The sequence below is a fragment of the Anas acuta genome, chromosome 4 (genome assembly GCF_963932015.1).
Source record: "Anas acuta chromosome 4, bAnaAcu1.1, whole genome shotgun sequence".
Taxonomy (NCBI): Eukaryota; Metazoa; Chordata; class Aves; order Anseriformes; family Anatidae; genus Anas; species Anas acuta.
Window position 1 is genome coordinate 62,302,730 of NC_088982.1, and position 24,382 is coordinate 62,327,111.

At 43.4% G+C, this 24,382-nt stretch overlaps 1 protein-coding gene across 18 annotated transcripts in view; it reads left to right on the top strand.

Moving 5' to 3' along the window:
• Nucleotides 1-24,382, top strand: part of EPHA5 (EPH receptor A5) — a 189,972-nt gene that overhangs the window by 122,759 nt on the left and 42,831 nt on the right. For 11 of the 18 annotated variants that reach the window (XM_068681621.1, XM_068681626.1, XM_068681612.1 and 8 more), the window contains 3 exons: nt 13,626-13,750; nt 17,201-17,360; nt 21,427-21,532. In XM_068681621.1, coding sequence (XP_068537722.1) covers nt 13,626-13,750; nt 17,201-17,360; nt 21,427-21,532 — 391 coding nt within the window. The remainder of the gene's footprint in view (nt 1-13,625; nt 13,751-17,200; nt 17,361-21,426; nt 21,533-24,382) is intronic. The other 7 variants (XM_068681613.1, XM_068681620.1, XM_068681615.1 and 4 more) reach the window with 1 other exon arrangement.

Sequence of the window (24,382 nt, forward strand, 5' to 3'; positions counted from 1 at the left end):
GGCGATGTCCTGGAATAGAATAGCAACCCAACCTGTACAGCTCTGTTTCTGGCTCTTCTAAGTGTCTCCAAGCCCTGACCCTATGCAGACAAACTGTTGTACAGGTTTGATCTTGAGATGACAGCCCTGATCCTGTGTGACAGTCCTGAAGACCTTGTCTGAAGGAAAATCTTAATGAATGTCTACCTGTACCTGGGTGGTAGCCCTCAGTGGTGCTCTGAAATACTTTTTTCTGTGAGCTACTGGGAGCTGACATCATTACAGAGCTGTGAAGGAGGCAGGCGAATGCCTCTGAGCAGTTGATATTTGTACTTTTTGGTGCTCTAGCCCACACAATGAATAAGGATGAAGACGAGAGTTGGAAGGAGTGGGCACTTGCTTAGGGCTATTCAAGGCATCCTCTGGTCCAAGTCAGAGAAAGAGCCAAGAAGCTGATCTGAGGGAGGAACCCCCAGTGACTGATCATGTTCAAATTCCCTTTTCTAGCAATTACAAAGCTGAGAGGAGGTGAGTAATAAGTATAAGCAGTGTAATCTTGCCAAAAACAGATCTACAACCCTATTACAGTGGTCATGAGCAAGCAGAGGAATCTGGACGCAGGGAGACTTGTCTCATCTCCATCTTTCCTTAATGAGTTTGTGGGAATGCTGGATGAGAAGAGGTCATCAAAGCCTCAAGATGTATTTGGAAGTGCAGCTTCACAAATGATTGCTCTGAAGCAGTAAGTTGCATAGTTCCTGTAAGCCTCTTTCTAGCCATATCTAGTAATAATGAAGCCAATCCTTGCATTTCGCAGCCAGGAAATGAATGGATCTAAAATGTGGATTTATGGCTTATTTTTCCCCCTGATGTTTTAGAAAGCAGAGCTATCTGAAATGCAAGCCAAAACAGGCATAAAATTCTTGCTGTGCTATCCCATGTGCAGATACCTTGCCTGATCTTTGATCAGTCACATCCACAAAGCAGTGAAAAATACTACAGCAGGAGGACAGCAGATCAAGCCACCAACTAATACAGACTGCATTAAGCAGTGTGTTGCAGACAGAAACCTGCTTCTTGACCACAGTTGTGCTGATGCTGGAGGGCTGCTAACAACGTGTCCATTTAGGCATCTTATACACAGCTACAATTCAGAACATTTAAGATCTGTTGGGACCATTTGCCTTCATCATGGGAATCCCACAGGTTGGTGCTTGGACTGTTTTACTGTTTCTTTGACATTGCTCTGAACTGAGGAATCAGTTATGACATAACTGAGTAGGAGGGTGGTTAGGACAAAACCTGTCAGCAGTAGGGGTGAAAAATCAGAGCAGAGTCCCTGTGCGGTCAGTAAATGGAGTTTTCACGTCAGCAGTGTTTTGACTTGAAGCTGTTTCTGGATTATTCTTGAGTTTGTCTCTAAATGCTTTTTAACACCTTCAGAAACCAACAGGACTGAAAAAGCTTGCCATGTTTTGTCACATATTTGTATACTGCCTGTATTTGTTATGTGCAGGAATCTGTTGCCCTTCAGAGTGGGAGAGCCAGGAGCCTTGCTTCCATACACAGCAGCCCCTATCCCGTTCAAAACACCGATGTTCAGCCTGGGCTTTGTGTTGCCTGGTCATGGTCTCTGCAGCTTCGCCTCGGTGAAGCAACTTGCCCAGTGCTCATCTTCAGACGTACAGCTCGTGCTTCTACTTGGAAACACAAATTGGAGAGAGTTATTAAATTATGAAAATTAAGCCTTTAACACAAATTTCTCTGTAATTTTACTTTTTGTCACTCGTGTAGGGTTTTTGTTCCACTCTTGAGCTCAGCATGGTGTCGCCAAGTTGCATGTGATTTAAATAGAAGAAGCTGGCTGCCAGGAGTAATGCTTGCAGGTATTCCTTCTTTTCTTTATTTGCCTTACAGCAGTGCCTGCAGGCCAAAGTGAAGATTGTGCTGGCAGCATCTGAATAGCTAGTTCCTGCCCCTCAAGTCAAACTGGATAAAGGAATTATCATTATCTTCATTGCACAGATAACAGCAGCGGAAGATGAAGTGACTTGCCCATGGTCATGCTAGGAGTCTCTGGCAGAGCCAGAAAGCAGAGTATTATCTCCTCTGGTCTGATGCTTTTATCACAGTGCCATCCTTTTGTATGGCCAGCCGCTTTCAACAGTTCCGATTTTCTCCTTACATCTCCTGGCACAAACTTGCAGGCTGGTAAATGGCACGAAATGCATGTCTCCCAGATTTCTGCCTTTCAAGATCCATTTTGTTTTTGTCACTCACCTTATGATGCCCAACTGCCTTTGTAAAGCTGTGTGTCTGGAAGGATCTCAGAACATACTCATCTAACCTGCTTACAAACCTCCAAAGATAGATGCCACAGGTTTGCAGTATTTTGTTGTTTTGTCAGTTCTTCGTTATTTTTCTCCTTAGAAAGCTTTTCCTAAATTTAATTCTATGCCTGTCTTGCTCCAGAGACGGCAGCCTTTTACTTACTCGGAGACTCATGTTCTCCTTCTGTCCTTTTTCTTCTGGAGTGAGCAGCTCTGCTTCTTTGTCTCTGCTCATAGCTCATGTTTGTTCTTCAGTTCCCCGCTGGATTCTCTCAAAATGAAGCACATTTTTCCTAACACGGAGCATTCAACACGCAGCACAGTAGGTAGCCGCCAACTCCCTTGAGCACTTTGTTTCTCCCTAAGGACCCGATAAATCATTTCTCTGCCTCCTGGGAAGCCCTAGGTTCATGCTGGTGATATTCTTCCTTCCTTCCAAAAGGGCATTGCAAACTTCCCCCTTTCACTGGATTTCTCAGAGACTCTTTGCAGTGTGAGGAAATACCTACCCTTGGGCAGCAAGAGCACTGGGTAGTTCTTGCAGATCACCAGGTACTGCCATAGGTACAGCTGCTCATTTTGGTGGGGGTGAAGATTGGAAGATAGGATGAACACCTGTAGTGTACTGAACACCTGATATGCACTGAATTTGCTAGTTAAATTCATTTCAGTGCTTGGAACCTGAGGTTTTAGGGCAGACAGGTGCCTGTGGACACAATGAAGTGCCAAACAGCTGGGCAGAACAGCAGATACGGCAGGAAGAATGAGATCTGTTGGATTTTATCTCTGTCTGCCATTTCCTTTATAAAGAATAACCAACTGGGCAGCACTTGCCCTGATCCAAAAAGCCGCTGTTAGTCTGAAACCAAGCAGGACAGAGACCTGCTGGCAAGAGTGGGATGGGTGTGGATTTGTAGGTCACAGGTATGCAAACCTTTTAATTTCAGCTCTAGTCAATTTTACTATTTAATTATTCTAGGATTTTGTTCCTATATAACTTATTTTATTTCAAGCTTTCTGAGGAGCTTGCTTATGGAGAAGGTCTGGATCGTGGTTTGCAAAGCTGTGGTCAGATCAGGGTCCAGTTGAAGGTGATGAGCTTGTGCTTTTCTCCCGTGTATAAATGAGGCACGAGAGAAGAGTGAGATAGAGGAGAATGAGTACCGCGAGAAATCCGAAACTAGCTACCCATGGGAGTGAAGGACTTTCCCTCTATTCTTCCCTCTGACCTGCTGCACCTCATCAGTAGCTGTTCTTCAAGTGGAAACATAAGGAATTTATTTGGCTGCCCCTGATTCCGCTGGAGTGCTTAGTAATTTGGCTTTAATATTAGAATTCATCAGCAAGACTGATTGGTGTATCATACAGAGTGGCAGGCTTGGCAGAGAAGGAAATTTCCCACGGAGTTTAAAAATGGTCCTTGCCTTTGGTGAATTTACCGGGTTTAGAGTTTCATAGCAGCAGGGAGAAGGATGCAGCAAGTCTTGTATGAAGGAAGGAGCCAGTCTCGGAATTAAGAAGGTGAGTGATGGTAGGGAGCAGGAACACGTACGTTTCATGCATTTTATTCAGGAACTGGGGTTTTGTTTTGTTTTTAATGGCCCATGATTTTTAAAAGGAAGCTTTTGCTTAAATGCAAATAAGATATTAGGCTACTAATGATAGGAGAGGGGCTGTTATGTGCGCTGGAAGCTAACCTGATAAATGCACTCAATAATGAGGATTCTGCTGCAAAATGCTGAGCCCTGTGGCTATGATCCAGCAAAGTGCTGACAGCAGTGTTAGGACTCATGCGCTTAAAGTTAAGCGTTTTCCCAAAGCGCTTTGATGGATCAGAGCTGGAGTCCTTATCACCTTGCTGGGAGTGAATTTCTAATAAGTGTTGTGAATCAATAGTATTTATTCTTAGGCTTCGCAACTAAACCACTAATGGAATATAGGGAAGTTACAGCTATTCTGTGGCACGAAGGAATCTGGCTCTGGTCTTAACCATAAAGTGTTCCCCAGCTTGGAGAAAGGCTTAACATCTTAACATCCAGAAGCCCTAGGAAAACAAAAAAAAAAAAAAGGAGAAAAAAAAACACACACACAAAAAAAAACAGAGGTATTGCAATACCCCATGGATCTGCATCCCATAGGTGAAAGTTCCCCAAGGGATGACCCAACAGTAGTGTTTCACCATGGTTTAAATGCACCTTTCTGTGGGGTAAGTCCACATCATCAAGTCATGCTCCCATCATGAGCATGTCCTTTAGCCAGAGACAACAGTCTCAGACTGTGAAATTTGGACTTCTTGCCTCTTCCTGGCTCTTGAGGCCCTTTGTCTCAGCTCTGTCTTGGTCCTCACCTGCTAGAGGCAACAGAGACGTTTTCCTGAGCCCTGATGTCTCCCTCTCTCTTCCTCTATCTAATTTTCCAGGGGTAAATTACAGCCTATTTGGGACTGCCTGTGCAGGGTTTACTGCTGATGTTGGTGTAAATACAAGTGAATACATGCTGAGCTTAGCAAATAGAAAGAAGATTTCCAAACAGTAAATCTTAGCCTTGACCAGTCTTGCTAGGCCTTTTTTTTTCCTTTTATTTTTTATTTTTATTTTAACTGTAGCTTTATGAAGTGGATTTTGCACAACTCTGCCCATGACTCTTGCTTTGGAGTCCCTGCCAAATATGGGTGAGTGTTTGCAAGCATTCAGGTTTCAAGGGCAAAAAAAAATAAATACCTGGGCTGTTGCAGTGCACGGTGCTCTTTGTAGCCTTCATTATAACAGTGCACGGTGCTCTTTGTAGCCTTCATTATAACAGCCAGTAGCCTTCTTTATAATAGCCAGTCCTTAAAATTCTTGCTTTTTGGGGATGAGCTGGTGTTCCTGATAAGGCCCTGAATGTATTTGTTGTGCGAAAAAGCTGGAGGTAATACTTGCCCTCCCTCGAGGTCATTGTGCTTAGTGTTGTACAATTGTCTATGATAAGTCATCTTGGAAATCATATGGGAAATGAAAATAGCAGCAGTAGGGAGGGTTTCTCTTGACAAGTGGAGTGCCAGCACATTCTCACTCCTGTATACCCCAACAGTGCGCATTTCCATGACCATCTTTGTTAGCTTGCACTATCTGGAGATAAGCTACAGCCACTGCAGTAAATAAATTCCCAATTACCAAATTTTTTTTTTTTTAAAGCAGAATTCTCATTTACAATTTGGGCGATAGCCGGGAAGTTCCTGTCACCTGTGATTTTTCTCTCATGGTATCTGGTCATATTTTCCTAAAGCCCCGATCCTGCAAGTTGTGTGAATCAGTGGGTAGCTTTCGCTCCTTGCTTAAGAGTACATCTTGCGTCTGTAATTTCAGGGGGCTGAAAGTATCTCTGTGCAACTCGGTAAACAGAAGGCAAATGGCAAGGATCCAATTTATTTTTTGAAATCCCATGCTTTCTTAAGAGTCTTAAGACTAAGAGACTTAAAACTAAAGATTATTTAGTGTTTGGGGGAGGCTTTGATACATCATAAATTCCATTAAACATGCTGGCTCTGTTACGTACAATGTGGTGTGCACATGAGGAAAGAGAAAGTATTCTTTACCCCGAAGGATCTGTAATTTACTGCTCGGATCCTGTGATACCTGCGAGTAATCCTGTTGCGATTGCAACGTGCCATAGCTGTGCCATGGTTTAGTTTCGTTAAGGTAAATGTTATAGCGGTTATTTGTGTTTTTTTGTTTCTTTTTTTCTTCGTAAAAGCAGTGGTTTTGGGAAGGTTTGTACAGTCAGCAGTGGGGCATGCAGAAAGGAGTGCTGGCAGTTGGTCTACCCGATTTTTCTCTTGGGGCTCCAATGTGGGCCCTGGGTAAGGAGCCAAATGTGTGTGTTATCTTTGGATATGGACATAACCGAGGATGCTAGAGCGGGAAGGCTGTTCTGTTCTGCATGGGTGCAATGCCCGTTACCACTGAGCCGTGAGCCCGCAGTGAGGTCCCTAAGTGCTCCTTTCATGCTGATCACTTCAGTAGTGTTAGCACGGAAAAAGCAGTTGGCCTGTAAGCTCTGCCCTGAATCTGCTCGGTTCCCTCTGATGATACAGGAAAGCCGAATAGCCTGATGTGAACAGCAAAGCTCTCAGTGACTGCACCCGCTGTCCTTTGAAGAGCACCTGTTGAACACTGCTTTTGTACGGCTAACACCATCTTTTGATTAAGAGGAAAAGATGTGAGTGTTTTCAAGCTGTGAATGGGAATGTTCTAAAGCTGTGAGTGTTTTAAAGCTGCATGTTTCACTGTCCTCACAACCTAAACATCAATAATCAGTAATCAGTTTGGATACACATTTATGGCTATGTGTTTATTACACAAGTGAAGGTTTAGAGGATTTGAACAGTGACTTTGTACATGCACTAATGCTGTTGTCTTGCTGGTTCTTTTAATGTTCTTTTAATACAGTTTATAGGACTAACTAAATGTGTCATGGCCTGCATGTTCATACAAAGATTTGTGTCAAGAAGCAAATAGGTCTTTAGGGGTGGATAAGTTGACGTTAGCTAGTAGTTGTTAAGCAGAAGATATTTGGTTTCTGTGGTATTTCTTTTTGCTGCTTCTCTCTTGCAACCTCCTCCAGGAGATGCTCCGAGGAAAGGCAGCCTTGAATGAGGTAAAGGTGTGCTCAGAGAGGAGCAGTGATGCTCTCAGGACCTGAGGTGGTTGGTGACTTAGGAGGTTCTGTCTCAATGCCCGTCTTGCTTCAAGCTTTTTTGGGTGCCTGAAGTCACGGAGGCTGGATCCATGAAGGCGTTTCAGTTCCAGCACCCACTGGAACCTCTGAACAACCTATCTCCTGCTTGGAGATAGGCACCAAAAGCATCAGTTTGAATCACAGCCTGACACAGTTGGACCAGATTTTCACTAACTGAGGCCAAATTTTCAGCAGTGCAGGACGTGGCTGATGTTCTTCCTTAGCCAACAGCACCCAAGGAGCTACCGGCCCACCCCAAGACGTACCTTGGCAAAGAAACAGCATGCTCTCCAAACAGAGTTGGGCAGCAATTTGGCTTTGACCTTGGACAAACCCAAGGTTGCAACCAGCTGGGAGGCGACAGGGAGGTTTGGGAGCACCTCAGCTCCACGACCAGCTTAGGCCCCAAGTCACGTTTTGCTGTCGTGCTCAAGGAGCTGTCTTTAGTCTTTCCGGGACTGGGGTAGGAACCACCTGAAAGATTGTGCCTTTTTGTGTGAGGTAAATCTGGTTGCTGGTTTACCACAGACTCGTGTTACAAAAATGGGGCCCTGCCTTTTGTCAGGGCCGTCAAGGGTTTGAGTTGGGTTTCCCTCCCCATGTGACAGCATGACCCCTGTGATTTTAAGGCATACATTAGGGAGTCTCAGGTTTTGGTGTTCAAAACAGAGACTGTGAATTGTTCTGAGACCTGGCATTTACCTCAGGTGTTCTTCCTGGGAGGTAGAAGATGTGAGTAAATACTATATATTTCTTGCCAAGGAAATTTGAAGATTGTGTTCTTATTTTGATGTTTAATGTGTGAAGAGAACCTGCACGAATTCTCCATTTAGTCAAGGGATACCTTGAGAAATCATTCGAGAGGGAGATTTCCATACCTGAACTGTATTTTAGGACTGGCCTTGTGTTTTGCAAAGTGTTCAGATTTAATCCTGTGGCAAAAAATTTACTCCTTGCCCTGTGTAGGGCCTGTGCATCGCTGAAATCCCAAGTAAGATCTCTAGCAGGATTGAAATGGCATTAAGGACCTTTAATTTCCAGGACCTGGTTTGCAAAAATACTTACAAGCAGCTGCAAACTGGGGTCTATCCAGTTCATCTAACTAGCCAGGAGTGTTTCATTACTATTTTTCCTCAGGGGTCAAAGAGTTTTTAAACACGTTATCAGGCAAACTGGGGTTTACCTTGGGATATTAAAAGTATGAAAAAAAAAAAAAAAAGGCATGAAACTCAAGTTATGATTTAAATGCTAAGTTCTGACCCAAGTGGAATATCGGCAATAATAGTACCCCTGGGGAGCCATTGGGTTTTGGGCTTGTCTAAAAGTGTATTGTTTCTATACAGAGATAAAAAGAGGCAATACAGGGAGGTCTTCCTTTTTGCCACAATTAATTTCAAAACAGAGTTTCTGTTTCTACTACATTTAGTAATATGTACCTTGTTTAAAACGAATCTCCTGCTTGAAGCCTTTTGCAGTTTCCCATGCCTGTAGTGTGGTTCTTTGAATAATGCAGGTGGTGCTCCAACCTCTGAAGTCATCAAAGGTCTGAGAAAAAAAATCACTAATGTCACTAATTAGAAACTGTGAAAAATCTCAGTAAACCAGGCTTTTGAAGTGGAACCTGAATTACTTGTCTTGTGGCTACTCTTCTGATACATACAGCTTTAATTTTCTTCAGTTAAACCTAGCCTTATGAGTGCGTTAATGATAGCAAAGCTATTTGTTTAAATGATGACAGGTGAAGGTACTGATTTAAACACCAGCATGAATCTGACTTTTAAATCTCCTGGCATAAACTCAGACTGCAGAAGAAACATGGCATCAGCTGGAGGGAGGAACCCCAAGGTTTTTTGAGAGGTCTGAAGTGTTAGATCCCAAATGCTTGCACGTAAGGGAGTGTAATCAGGTTAAAAGAAACTGCAAATGCATGTAAAATAGACGTGAAAATCCATAGACATGAACCACGGTGGCATCCAGGGTGGAGATGGTAGTGGCAGGGTCCTTCCTCTTTGCTCTTTCCAAAAGAGACTGAGACATCAGCAAAGACAGAAAGCTGGAGAGCCAGAGGAAAGAGAAGTGTCTTTGCTCATGTCAATCTGCATCCTGGGTTTCCACGGGTTGCTGCTGGTGAGCATCAGTCCTGGCCCAAGTGGAAGCTGGATTGAAGGTCCTGGACCAGTGGCTCATTTTTTGCAGCAAGGGTGATGCGAGCTAATATTTTGTGCTCGGTTTTACCCACTAGTTAATGGAAAAGCACACCGTGGGGGTAAGGGTTAGATGAGGGAGCCATTAGCTGTTATTTATGCCAGAGTGAAAAATACCAAGGCAAAAATAATTGGACTGGAGAGAGCATTAGATAGACCATGAGATGTAGAAACTGGATTATTTGTTTTATCTGGGTGCAGTGGTCATTCACCTGATAACATTAGTTTCTCTTAAAATACAATTAACATTTTATTCCCATAAGCATCATTGTTTATTAGACGTTAGTGGGACACACCACAGTATTTTCTAAACACTGTGTTTGGTGCCTGGATGGCTCATTCAGTGCTAATGTTGCTCATTACCAAAGGTTGCAGAGGAAGAATGTCCTAAAAGGTCTATTCCTCATGAAATCATCTCCTGCAGTTATTCAAATATGACTAATGATGCATCTTCTGCGGAGACTTGAATTTATTTATTTGGTATGGCCACTCATTCTCCTTAGAAAATGGTAGAAACAAAACTCAAGAAAAGGAAGAAGAAGTAGAATCAGTCTGTCATTTTATTTGCTTCCTGATGAATTTTGGTCTGAGGGAAGCAAAATGTACGTTTGCAATTTCACACCTAGTTACATCTTCTGTTTGCTTTCATCACATGCATGGCTGTTTTCACGGATGGCAAACATAAACATAAATGATGTAATATCCCTCTTTGATTTTGAGTGCTTTACTTAGAAATTAATGTAAAGCGTGCAGGTTATTTGTAAAGCAACGTGTAGACAATTCGCTATGTACATCCACTCTTTGTAGTGTCAAGGCAGGGATTTGAACAAGACTTCTGTCTGCTTGCATAAAACCATAGGAGATTACAGCTTTATATATCTTGACTCTTACGTCAATTTATTTTTTTATGTGTTGTACTCCAAATGGAACTTCTCAGTGGCTTGGCTTCTTTCTATTAAAAGGATGCTGCCCTTGCAGAAGCAGTGACCTTTAAAAAGCAAGTTTCAAGTAATCCCTTTATTTTCCTGAGATCATATAGCACAGTATCCACTTGCAGGCTTTTAAGATGGAATGATTGCAGGCTTTGTCTGCTCGCCCGGATTGGATTACATTTTGTTTGACAAAGAAAACTCTAAAATACTTATACCTTCCTCCTTGGGTTGGGAGCATTGTACTCTCCCTGTGTTGGGGATGCAGAGTAGTTGCCGTATCATCCCAGCACCACTGGGATTTATTGAATTTACTTAATTGGCCTTTATCTCACGGTTACACTTTAACGCTTCTTTTGAAGGAGATTCAAAAAGGATACAGTTACTCCTTTTCTAATTTACTTTGAGAATTCGGTCGCTCATTTCCTTATCTTCCTTTCTTTTCCCGGTAGAGCAGAATACTCTGCATAGCTGCAGTTGAACATTTGAGGCTTACGTACCCAGAAATTTAACTCCATGAATCTGCTAGCTAGCAAAGCGAAGGCCTGTGGCAACACACGCTGGTTTTTAAAGAGGAAGCTCTGTTTTAGGGGAGTGTGGAGTCTGAAGGACGCTTTCAGGCAGGCAGTGGTGCATTTCGTGATGTGCTGTGCCCATGAAGAAGAGAGCTGAACTGCCCCGAGCAGCCCAGGGAAGGGTTTTGCAGCAGCTGGAGCATTCAGGAGCACTTGCATCGTTGCTGTGTTTTTAATGCACTTGTGAGCCTCAGCCCTACAAACACTTCAGGAGATCTCAGTAAAGCAGACAAAAAGGTTGGTTATTTGCTCAGGCATTCCTGATGCTGAGGATTGCAGTTTGCACCTTCCTGACAGGCGTTTGATACCAGCGAGGGCTGGGATCTCCCCAGCTTGATGTCTTCCTTCACTCTACTTGTCAGGTTTGCGTCTCCTAATGGCACTTTGAAGAGGTTTAAAGCTCAGTTTCGACTTTTCCATTGCACCAGACCTCTGCCGCCAGGTAGGCAAGCCTGGGGTAGGTGTTGCAGGTCTGTGGGGTGTCGGAGAACAGTCCTGGAGGGATGTGGGCCCATTTTCCTGGGTTCTTTTGTGGCTCCGTCCCCCTCTGGCATCCAGGTGGCTCACGATAAAAGTGCTCAGCATCTTCAATTGAAATAGAGATGTAGAATTCAGAATTGAGAACTGCCTGTTATTTGGCATCCCCACCCCAAAGTGCAACTTTTTTTTTTTTTTTTGATGTGTGTGAAAACCACGTAGCTTCCCTTGCATTAGGTGGGGAATTCATCCTCTTTTAACAAATTCACTGCTCGCTGCGTCCTCTCTGGGCTAACACATGTGACAGTACACACATGCACAGCTCAGCTTGCCATGCATGTTCCTGCACAACACCCATTTGGGCTTGTGGACTAATTAATGGAACGTCCTGTTCCAGATTAGGGGATTGAGTTTTGTGTGGTTTTCTTGTTAGCCTTCACATGGTCCAAGAAATCGTGGAGGACATGAGTTTCGAGGGGAAGGTGACTTTTGCGGATGAAAAATTGGTGGTGATCACCGTGTGGTGCTTACATAAATAACACGATCATCATTCAAATCAAGGTGGTTTCTACCTGCTCAGCGGAGCAGTTGTGAGCACAGTGGTGTATGAACAGCCCAAAAGCTGCCATGTCCGTGCAGCTGATGCCAGCTCTCCAGCAGCAAACAATATGGAAACGACCAACACCTTTCAGGATCCTCCCAGAGCCAAGTGGGTGAGAGATTAGTAAACAGGAGCGAGAAAAGCTGGGAATGGAAAGAGGCTGAAATGCAGAAAGTTGGTTAAAACAAGAAAGCTCATTACTAGCCTTCAGGGTTTCCAGGGATAATCATCTGGAGCTGTTCCCTTACTCTTTTTGGCTGAAGATCAGACTTGGCAAATTTAATTTGTTTGTTGTCTTTATTTTACTTAATTGCTTTGGGGCTTTTTTTGAGCATTATGATAATTAGCCAGTCCTGCCTATAGGAGAAGTAAATTATTTTTTTTTTGTAATTTCAAGTACATTTGGGGAAATAAAATGGGTTCGTTTGCTGCTGATCTTTACACTCACTTCCCTGTATTCCCACAAAGGCCTTTGCCATCGGTCTCCCCAGCCCTTCTCTAATCCTTGCTGAGACCTGGCCTGTCCAGAGGGTGATTCAAAGGCTCTCAGCCAGGCACAGGCTGCTTTTCCTCTGGGGAAGCTGTTTTCTTCTTCTGTAGCTACATGGAGAGCCTGGGCCCAGTAAACTAGGCACGATGAGCTTTTTCCTATCCCATTTTCTTTTCACTTGGTGTCGCTTTCCTCATCTCTGGCATAAAATGACTGGGGTGTCGTGGTTGCATTTCCCATAGCAGCTTTAACCAGGGAGCTGGCAGGGATGGTAAAAAAGAAAACACAAAACAAAACAAAAACTTGAAAAGTCTCTGCAGTATCAGACTGAAAACAAAGAAGCAAGCCTGTTTCTTATGCACGTGTGTGCTGCAAAGGGCAGATAACCTTTGAGGGCTGCATCTTAAAATAATAAGCAGAGCTGTATAGCTGCTTCCATTCCACGGCCTCCCCGAGCACCCTGCAAACTTCTGTAACACCCCGGTGATGTTTATGGAGAGCAATTGAATTATAAAGACCGTAATGGCCTGCTATCCTGTGCAGTGCTCCCAGAAAGAGGGGCTGAAGGATGCCTGGACTTCAAGTAGCGTACAAACAGGAGCACCAAATAGTTGAGGAGCCCACGTAACCACAGGGCTTGTGTACCCACTAAAACACACACCTTCAGAGCAGCCAAAGGAAAGCAATAGGGAATCGATCTGTAACTCTGCTGTGCTAATACTGCTCCATGACACATGCGAGAAGTCGCTTGGAAAGACAAGGCGTGGGGTTGATGTATTTGAAAACTGCTTGCAAAGACAAGGTCGGGTAGTATTCGTTCATGCTAGCGCTTTGCACGGGTGGGCGATGCTGCTCAGATCCTCAGCTGCTGAAAATCTGTGCGAGTCCGCTGCTTTTTCTGGAGTCATGCCACTTTATACCTCTGCCTTGCTTCGTTCAGAGCAAGTTCCTCCTCTTCAATCTCATTTCTCCTTGCCCTCTGATCAGATGCTGTTTCAAGGTTTAGGTAAATCACCCAACAGTGAAATCCAAAGGTTTCCAGAAGCGCCAGCAGTGGCACGAGGCAACTCCCTGGCATTCATTACAAACCCTTTAAGGGACTCAGCCCTTAACCTGGGGAAACCATTACTGCTCTAATTCAGACAGCAGGTAGCATGATTCCTGATTTTTAAAAACGGGCAAAGACCACCCAGATGAAAACAGCCCCCACCGATCTGCAGTAGCTAAGGATCACGTTGTGTTGGGGAGTTTGAATGCAGGAGGGGCAGGGCATCTTACTAACCATGGTTTTGTCTGTTCTGTTTTTCTCCTTGTCTTGCAGCACCTTCTCCAGTCAGTAGTGTGAAAAAAGGGAAGATAACTAAAAATAGCATCTCCCTTTCCTGGCAGGAGCCAGATCGACCCAACGGCATCATCCTGGAATACGAAATCAAATATTTTGAAAAGGTGTGACGGACTGATTGCTGAGCATCCCAAGTACCTTCTCTTTACTGTCCTCTTCTTTTAGTTATAATTATCTGAGTTGTGGAAGGGAATGGAGCAGTTTTATGCGTAAATCAATGTCACATTGATTTTGCAGTAAATGATTAGGAAGAGTTGAAATGAGGGTGTTGTTTTCCATTAGTGTGCCACTTCTCTTGAACAAATATGTTAAATCTGTGTGTCAGATTCCTCTCCAGCCTTATCACGTTGAGGTAGAGCATGCTCATTTGTTAAAAATAGGAGGGCTTGGGGATTAAGCTTCCACATCCTCCCGGAAGCATCAGGCTGTCCCTTGCACTTGGTATTTCAGTTCCTAATTTGGTTTTGCGTCCCTGATATGAGGAGAGGAGAAAGATTCACAGACAGATTGTGTCTGTTCTGATGTGAAGAAGGGCATCCTGGCTTTTAAAAGCTTGCCTCACTTTTCCAACTTGAGCTCTCCATGTAATGAGAAGCACTCTCTTGCTGCAAAGCTTGTCTCTCTGTCTCTGTTTCAAAGGGTGACCTGTTCTCTTCCTGAAAAAATAATGCAGTTTTAAAGAAAATGGAAACAAGTGCGTTTTGTCTAAGTAACATCTTGTGAAGGATGTAACTGATCTAAGATTTCCAGAAATGAGGTCTGCAAGATTCGACTGAATAACAATTTTTGGCCTTAACTGGAACTGTAACGTGTTCTTTATTTTCTTTTGAAACAAACACACTTTCTACCTAAAAAAAAAAAAAAAGAGAGAGAGAGAGAGAAGAAAATAATGAAATTGAGTCACAATTATTTTTTCTTTCCTGAATTTCTATTTTAGAGAAGATCTTCAATTAGGTATGCCTGTTACCTAGGTGAAGTCACTCAGCATACAACTGCTCTGGAGCCTTGCTCCTCCTCCTCTTCTTTCTTCCTCCCTGGGAGCGACCCAGCCCAGCAGACAGGGAAAAAAGAGATTAGAAACTTTCTGCATTGAGATAAAATCAACTTTTTTCTTCCTGTAGTCGAGGAAACTTGGGAAGGGACATAAGTGGCTTAAATAGAGCTGAGCTCCCAGCTTTCTGCCCAGAAACCTACAGTGGAGAACCAGCTAGAGTTGCCAGCAGCCCAGATTTTGGGCACGGCAGTGCTGACTAGCCCAGCCTTTCCTGGGGACCTGCTGTGAGTCCCGTGGGGAGATTCAGGGAGAGATGATCTTCATTTTCCAGCTGGTGAGGAAGAGTGGAACCAGGTCCCAGAGCCAGGATTAGAGGAAGAGTGCAGGATCTGTGTGCAGTCTGATGTGGTTGTTGGGATACACGGGAATGGCACAAAGCTGCACTAGGGGAGCTTCAGACTAAAAATTAGGAAAAATTTGTTCACCGTGAGGATAGTCAGGCAGTGGAACAGGCTTCCTAGTGAGATGGATGATGCCTGTCAGGGTTCAAGAGACATTCGGATAACGCCCTCGATGACATGCTGTAATTTTTGGTTAACCCTGAAGTGGTCGGGCAGTTGGATTCGATGATCTTTGTAGGTCCCTTCCAACTGAACTATTCTGTTCTATATGTTGTTTTGGGGAAAAAAAAAAAAAAAGGTTAATACCATTTCTTGAAATGAAAACATTGCTATTGCAAAATGGTGGGATCCTAACAAAGCACAAGGAGTCTGTATACGCTTTTGCTGGTGATAATCAATTATGGATCCTTTTATTAACTCGTTTGAATGGCTGTTGTGGTACACTGAATCTTTCCCTTGGAGTGGCCTGGGAAGATACTAACCTCTAGAAATGTTACTAATGACAAAATAATTAAAGCAAAAAAATCCATCTGTTTGTTTTGCTTAGTTTGTTTTCAAACAAATGACAAGGTTTTAAAATGTTGTATTTGTGGTCCACAATTACTTTCAAGTAGCTTCACTAAATAGTTCTTAAAGTGCAGGTCCTTCATGGGGAGGTTGCTGCAGCCAGTCTGAGTTTATGCTGTCTTGATTTCTTTGTTTCAGGCTGATAGCAAGGCTTGGTGGTTTCTGTAGGAAAGCTCAAATGTTAAAGTGTTTGCAAAATCAGCAGTGTATTGAAAACCTAATTGGGCTGACATACAAGGAAAGATGTGAACTAATATTCACTTACTGCTTTTTAACTATTCATTCTGCTATATTTGGGATGTCATCCTTAATCCTTCTTGTTTGTTGTTACTGTCATTTATATTCTCTTGGGTTTGGGCCCTTTATAACAGTAAATTCACAGTGTTCATTTCCAGAGGATGAGAATGATCGATATTAAATGTTTTGGAAAATTGAGGTTTGTCAGATCACATTCCTTTAAGAGAAATCACTCCTTAACAGGAAAAAAAAAAAAAAAAAAAAAGGCAGGTAGAAATAAATGCATCCGATACAGTCTCACATAGCTACAAGTTTCAATGAGAAAATCTGTAATCCTACATTTGGAGATTCCAAGGGTCATAGCCAGGCATACTGCCTATGGAAAGCCGCACGGTAAATAAGAAAGCAAAAAGAAAAATCAGTTCAGATTCTAATAGCTGTGCAGAAATCTCAGCAAGAAATTGCTAAGAACTCCTGCTTACCTCATAATAATTTAGATCTGAGAGGATATGGTGAATAAAAAACAGTTTCCCAGTTTGTAGCCCTTAATTTATGAGCTCTTGTCAAGATTATGTGTTACAGTAAATAATTCTAAGAGTAATTACCAAGCATTTGAGTGAAATTTTAATCAAAGAACTGAAACTCTTTCACATTAGAACTGATTTAAATGAAGATTTATTTTAGCAAATTTTCTTCGAGTTCATTGCTTCAGAAGAACACTGCAAAATTAGTTATCTTCCTAGAGTTTTAGCTGACTGTTCCTGGCCAACATCTAATTCGTGGTTCTAGAAATGCCAGCATAAAGTTGTATAATTAATAATATAGTGTAATGTAATATATGGACTAATTGCATTGCATGGAAGTATTTTTGGTATAAATCAAAATCCCTCTTTGAGTCTGTGGAACCAATTTCAATTTTGCTGTGCCTTGGGATTGATTTTTGATTGTTGTTTGAACGTTTCCATCGTCCCAGCTATGTCTGTGCCAGCTGTGCTGCCTTTTAAGACAGCAGTGCACATCCAGAGCACTGGAACGCTGTTCCTGCTCCAGGTGCCATTTTCGTCCCTGTGTGTTGTCATTTACAGTGGAAAATACCTCCGATCCCTTCCATGCCTTGCAGAATCATTGGTTATAAAAGCTGCAGGGCAAGTGAAAATCAGTTCTATCATTTCGTACTATAGAAAGGAGCTTCAGAGTGTTTTTTTTGGGGGAAGAGATCCTCGGAAGTGCACATTTCAGTCATTCTTGGTACCTTTGGTGTGGGCATTAAGAGTCTCTTCCATGAGAGCCACTATTTGTGTGTTTGTGTGTTTGAACCTTTTTTTTTCTGTGTTTTCTGGGGGGTTTGGGAAAAGGACCAGGAGACGAGCTACACCATCATCAAGTCCAAAGAGACGATGATCACAGCAGATGGCTTGAAACCAGGCTCAGCGTACGTCTTCCAGATCCGAGCCCGGACAGCTGCTGGCTACGGTGGCTTCAGCCGAAGATTTGAGTTTGAAACCAGCCCCGTGTGTAAGTCCTTTTAATTACTGTCAGTCCACATCTCTGCAATGGTTGCCAGCAAGGAGGCAGTGGATCGATACCTTTGCAGAGAGCTCTGTCACTCTCGTGCTCTCTCCCTCTTTCTGGCCTCGTCCCTTGACTTAAGGAACATCAGGCACGTCATGTCTGTATGCTGGGCAGGCTAACACATCTCTGCTTGCTTCCTTGTCTCACGTGGTGGGGCAGGAGGTGAAGCACCAGGAGCTGAGGCTCCAGAAATTCATGGCATTCACTGCTTAGAAAAATCCTGTGTTCGTGAGAACTGTTAGAGTTGAACGGTTGCTGCTGTCACGCCACTGAGTGAAGGAGAAGAGTCAGAGGGCAGGAGGAGGGAGAGGATGAGACCTCCTTTGCACTTCTAAAGGCTGTCTGCAGTCAATGCTGAGCTCTCTTAAGTATCTGTCGGGGAAAAGCCTCTTTCTCCTGGAATGGTGCCCCTTTGTGAGGGGAAGAGCTTAACCAACATTTGCATCTTTTGCTTACTGTCAAGTTGAAAGACGGCTTCTGTTGGTTGCCAATGCCACAGCCTTGAGGAAAGGAATTTGACTGGCGATCAGAAATGGCAAAAATGTGCACTGCAGGCATAGGACTTCGCTTGGCCTGCTACAAATTTGTGGAGCTTGAGGGTTTTTTTGTTCTTTTAATGAATGCGATCATCCAGGTCTGCATTCTGGAGCAGATTTTGAGGCTGGGTGAACTCCAGAGAAATGCGGAGGCCCAGCTGAGCTTTCTCGTGGGTTCAGGCACAGCTGTGGGGAAATTCCTTTTGTCCTGATTACCAAATTTTTTTTGCTGAGGTCTAAAGATGTCCTTCAAAAATAATGTACTTGAGATATCTATTTCAGTTTGTACAACTGTAATTTATTAATCTTTTATACTGTTTGGGTAGAAGAGAAACTTTATGGTGGAATTGCTCCGTTTAGTCCTGTGGAAAAGAGCCAATTGGTTCCACATTTTCCTTAGAAATATAAATTCATCAATACTTTGATTACTGTTACTTCAGTCCATTCAAAATCCATCGTCAGCTCTTTGAGAAAAGGATTGCTAGTTGTGATTTCAATGAATGCTACCTTTGAATCCGTAAGAGGTTTTTAAAGGAATCGCTGTATAAGTACAGATGCAACTATGGAGCCAGTGATTAAACTAATATAGTGCAAATTGCATCATGATGCAAGCATTAATGCAATAAGAATGGTCTATTTAATCTATTTCTTATTGTGTTAAACATTAATCGTGTCCTATAAGTAGCAACAAAATCATGTTATACTGAAAATTACTCTTTATTATACTAGGGAAGTTATGCTTGCCATTGGAAAGTTTCTAGTTCAGAGTAATTTGAGTAACAGTGTTCCAGAATATTAACAAAATACATTAAATACATGCACGTTTGATCCAGTGCCATCATCACCTACAGCCCTAGTCCAAAAATAATGCCACTTCCTCAAAGCCTCTTGTGTAAGTATCTGTGCTAATTGTTTGGGTTTTTTTTGTTTTTTTTTTTTCTTTTTGAGGGCATCACTTGGCAATACCCTAAAACACTTCACAGCACTGATGTTGTTTAGTTGCACCTGCCTACCAGTCTTCTCAGCCCTTTTGAGACAGAGAAGTAGGTACTTCTCTGATGGTAAAGAACTGATGTGTAGGCAGGGGAGTACTACGTGCTCCTCAGTTCAGGAGTTGGGAACTGTTCCTCTTTTGGACTAAGTCTTTTGGAATAACACTGTGGCTGAAGGAGGATTTAGGCAGACGTTTAAATGCTTGGCAGAATTGAAATGCAGCATAAGCCTCAGTATCTTCCACAAGTGCTGTTCTATTTGGCATTTTAGACCTTTAAAAAAGTGGGATTTTTGTCCCCCAAGGCCCTACCCAAAGTAAATCTTAGTGCCAGGAGAGTGAAGGAGTGACCAGCCTCCCAGCTGCGTTCCTGTGTTCCTGCATCCCAGAGAACCAGGCAGACTGAAAGCAAGCACAGATGGAAATCCCCGTGCTGTGTCAGAGTTCAGATCCGAAACTCTCAGAGAGCCAAAGCAAATAATTGGGATTCAGGCACAAACAGAAACCTTTCAGTGGCTGGTGTGAGAATCAAGCACTCACCCTCCAAAATTGTTTGGACCAAGCATCATGTTTTGTTTTCAGTTCCTGTAAATTTCTTTTTGATACACTCGGAGGAAATACCACAACAATTACTGATCTAAGCATTGTACCTGAGAAGTGGAGGGGTGAAAAAAGCTGGGACTTGTTTTGGACTTTTCTCTTTTTTGAAACTTTGGGTTTGTTTTATGTACTGTGCTGTTCAGCGGAGCACTGTGATGCAGCCAGATTAGCATTTTTCAATAGATGCTTTTAGTTGCGTGGGAGCTGTTGTTGGATGTTATCCACTTGCTGCTGCCCGCCTTTTTAAGAGGCACAGAGCTCATCTTGGACCCTGCCAAAAACTTTTTCTCCTGGATTGGTGAGATAATCCAGCTGATCACCCGGCACGGAGCAGAAACATGTCACCAAGGCGAGGGACAGTAATGCAAGTTCCCCCCTTCGCATGGCAGCAAGATCCCAGATGGGTTTACAAATTCGTGCTCTTGTGCTGCCGTAGATCACGGCAGGATCCATCGTATTTCCCCATCCCCTGAGCTGTGCAGAAAACCACCAGAGTAATAGCTTAATGTTCTCCTTTAAATGTTTTTCTTTTTAATTACTTTGTCAAGAAAGTAATAAAACATCATCTTAAGGAGCCTCTATAAATTCGTGAGGCTAATAAAATCTCTGGATGATGGCACGGCTTTGGAGCAGTTAACATTAAATATTTAATGTATCGGGCCAGTCATTCTGAAATCATTTACTGTTCTTGAGCCCGTGCTGCTTGCAGTCGAGCACCAGAGAGCTCCTGTATGAAGAGCTACTTGAAACCTATTGTAGATGAACATTTAATGTCTCACCTTTCCTTCTTTCTTTTCTTTTAACAATTCATACGGGGCTATATTCAGTTATTTTATAGCCTCCATAAAGTTAATCCGGTGCTAAGGACCAACTTTACTTCGATAGTTGAGCTAAAGGCCATCTTCAACACAATCCATTCCTGCCTTGCTGCTTCCTCGAGTGGCTGAAGTTGCACACGGGGCCAACGCCAGGGCAGGTGCCCCGGAGCCCCTGCAGGACCTATAATGAGGTTTCTCCCCTACAACAGCAGCACATATGCCCAGGAGCAGGTTTCTGCTTGGGGAACCTTGTGTGCAGTGCCCCAGTGAGAGGCAGGCTTCCTTCTCCTGAAGTGCAAAGCAAATCAGCATGGTACAAGTGCTGTTAGCATCTCAGTTTTTCAGGTTGCAGGAATCTATTCACCCGCTCTTACTAAATATATGGCAAAACCCAGTTCTTGAACAGATTTCCTAGCCTTTCTGCCTGCATCTTTATCACAGGGCTCATCTCAGTATTTTGTCAGAAGGGATCTTTACAAGGCATGAGCAAGCAGAGTTATGCTTTCCTTAGCAGATAAAAAGACCAAACAGTGGATGTGTCTTAGCAGGTCCCTATTTTACAAAAGACACTTTCTGGCCACGTGATACAGATGCTACAACGAGTTGGGTTTAAGTTGTTCATAGCTTCTTGAAGCACTGGTAGTGCTAATTGTCTCAGATCTTATTCACATCTCCTATTTAGTAACAGCAGCAACAACATTCCAGAAATATTTTCTCTATTTGGTTTTCATCTTTTATCTGTGGGATTTCTAATGTAGCTGACCTGGGAAGGAGAAACTGCGGCCTGCAAACTCAAAAGCTGAGTTCTCTAACACTGAGTTTCTGAATTCAGTGATGAGATCAGATTTTGTTTGGTTTTTGGCTTGGTTTTGCATGTGTTTTGGTTTCTTTCCACCCATTTCCTTTCCGAAGTAGAAACAGACAGCAAAGGGGGAAAGCACAAACCATAAAAGAAGAAATGAACTGGTAAGACTGAAACTTCATTGGCAGCCTCACAAGAAAGACCCATGCGAGTGCTGACTGTAATTTTAACCTTAATCTCCATTTTCTGTTTCTCATCTCAGCAGTAGCTGCATCCAGCGACCAGAGCCAGATTCCTATAATTGTTGTGTCTGTAACAGTGGGAGTTATTCTGCTGGCTGTTGTTATCGGTTTCCTTCTCAGTGGAAGGTAAGAAAAGAAGCTGTGTATTTACACTTCTCCAACTTTTGTAATAACTTTTATCTGACCAGCTGATTAGCACGATTTAGGCAATAGCAGTGTGTGAACAGAGCTGACAAGCAGTAGTGCTATAAACCAGCACGAAGGTGGGCTGATTGATCTGTTTGGACAGGCAGGAATTGCAAATGTGTGCTCACAGATGTAGTTCACTTCCCAGTGATTTTCATCTCTGTGTAGACCAGTCCTGATTGTTAGACTTGATTCTCACAGGAGTCTTTTCATATTCTTTTAAAAATAAGCAGAACATGTTGTAGGTAAAATTTCCTGAAGCCTACAAATTTGCATTCTGACTTTGTGATGAGCTTTTCTCACAGAGAAAACTTGACTTCAGGAAAACACTTGTAAAGAAAAACAGAAGAATCCCAGCCGAACGGCCAAACGCCCTAAGTTCGGTGAGGTCTGGATTTCATTTTTCACGTGTAGGATGCTAATGTTTTCCCCACATGCTAGTAAATTATGCAGAGAGATCCCCCCACAGAGGCAAGCACTCAGCTTCAAACCATCAAGCAATCCCATTGACTTCTCATGTGCTTAAACATAGGCAAGTGATAAAAGCCTGGGCTCTACAGTCTTTGACAACTCTAATGGAAGTTGATGGAACTTGTTGGTGAACAAGGAATTGTGGTATTGGGGGAAAATCTGGCTTATGTCAGGATCAGTTTGTACGGCATCTCTAAATTTGTGGAGCAGCCAACACATGAGGCAGTTTTTCATACACTACACGCATATTCTTCAAAGTCAGTGAAGTACCTGTCAAAGCACAGTACATTTATTTTAATGTCAGCAGTCAAATAGTTCAGTGTCCTTCATGCAAAGTAACTTGAGGTGCCGTGCTCGCACGGCATCTATTGATAATTTGTTTTCAGTGCAAAATAAACATTTATACTTGTAAGTACTTATACACTCAGCCTTGCTTGCATGGCACATCAGCTTGGGTCTACCAAGGTGACTATAAATTACAAGATGTCCTAAGTGTTAATTATAGTCACAAGGTATTTGCAGAGGAGCTGCACTCATACCGAATCTATCGGCTGAGGGTGTTATTTCACAGAGGAGTTAGAAGTGTTTGTCTGTGAATGCATCGGGGTGAAATCCAGCCAGGCTGAGCAGCTCTGTTCCCAGGCATAAAGCATCCGTAGAAGGACAGTTATTTCCTGTCTTAACAGGTAAGTGGCTGCCAGACTCCACTCAAGGTCAGAGACTGACACGCACGCTTCCAACTCAGCCATGCAAGCTCCTGTTATCTGCTTTGGGAGTCTTGTTGGGCTTAAAAATAGGCAAGTCAATGCTCTCATCTGAGCAAGAAGCCTGCAGTGGCATTGGGCGGGGGATGAATGGCGACACACCATTCACACCCGTGGCTCCAGGAAAGCTGTAGGCAAAAAAACTTGGCTCCAGACACAGTAGGTTGGAATTCAAGTCTCTCCTTAAAGCCTGGAGGGGTTGGGTCAAATCCCTGCTCCAGCTGAACAGAGGGAGGGATGTGGACCTTGGTCTCCATCAGCCTCAATACAAACAGGAGGGAGCACGTGTGACCGTAGGTAAGCTGTAGGTGTAGCTTGGCACCTCTGCAAGGAGGGGTCTGTGGATGTGAATTGCAGGTGGAGGGACACATTCCTCTGTAGCTGTAAGACATTGCTGTTGTATGGCAGCCAGTAGCTTTGGCTCTTGGCACAGCTTTCAGAAGTGCTCAGGGTCCCTTTGGTGAGGACATGCACTTGCAAGTGGCCTTTAATCCTGGCCAGGTCCAAGCAAGCAGTTGCAGAGCCTGAACCATTTGTCAGCAGTTCTAGGTAGTTATTATGGCCTTCTGTCCTTTGCCCTGATGGGCTTCCCAAGATGTGCTTTCTCTTGGCTTTTTACCCCTTGATACATTTATAAAAACCCTTGTCAGCTTTGGCTGGAGTTCTATCCCCGCGTCTTCTGCTGCTTTAATCCTCCTACCTCATGCTCTTACCTCTCTCCACGGACCTGCATGGAGCTGCAGACTCCTGGGAGCTTCCCCGTGGTGCCATGCTGGCTGTAGAAGGGGCAGGCATAGGGACTGCAGGACTTTGCTGGTTCATGTTTGCTCCCTCTGCTACCTGGATGGAGAACTGGCCAAAGCAGGCCTATGGTAGGTCTTCCCGAGGACAAGCCTGATGAAGGAGTGGTTAAGGAAGATAAACCTTCCTTTGGAGCAGCTGCCTTGCCTTCCTACTTTGACATGGGCCTCATGGGTTGTACAGTGTCCAGGGAACAAAAGAGGAGCTGAGCTCGTAGTCCATTTTCAACTTTTCAACCCTTCTCCTAGACTGGGAGGAACGCAGTCCCTCAGCCAGAGGCTGAGGAGGAGCCTCCCGTGCCAAGGTTTGGTGTGTTGTTAGAGAATTAGCTTCGAAACTGCAGGGCTTCTTGGCCACTTGGAGTTCCTGTGAATTTTAAAGCCCATCTCCTGTGTTGAGTGACTCTTCAGAACAGAAAAATAAACCTCGGAAAGCTGACAGCCAATCTGAAATTAAACAAAGCAAAACAAAAAAATTGCTCCTGTTTGGAAGAAGCAGAAATGCCACTGAAACGTGTCAGTCATGCTGCTTCGCCTTGGATGCGATTTCAAGACAATTCATAGAGCGACTCTCATGCTGTGACATTGCAGGGATGATAAATGCATTCCAAGTCGGAGGATAATCCCTTTCTGAGGCTGTTAACCTGTTTCTGGAAGACTTTTCTGTACCTTCGGAGAGGTTGTGTGTTCCAACACGTGGTACTAGGGAGTTAAATTTCCTTTTCTGTTTCTTTCCTGTAATTATTTTAGAAAAA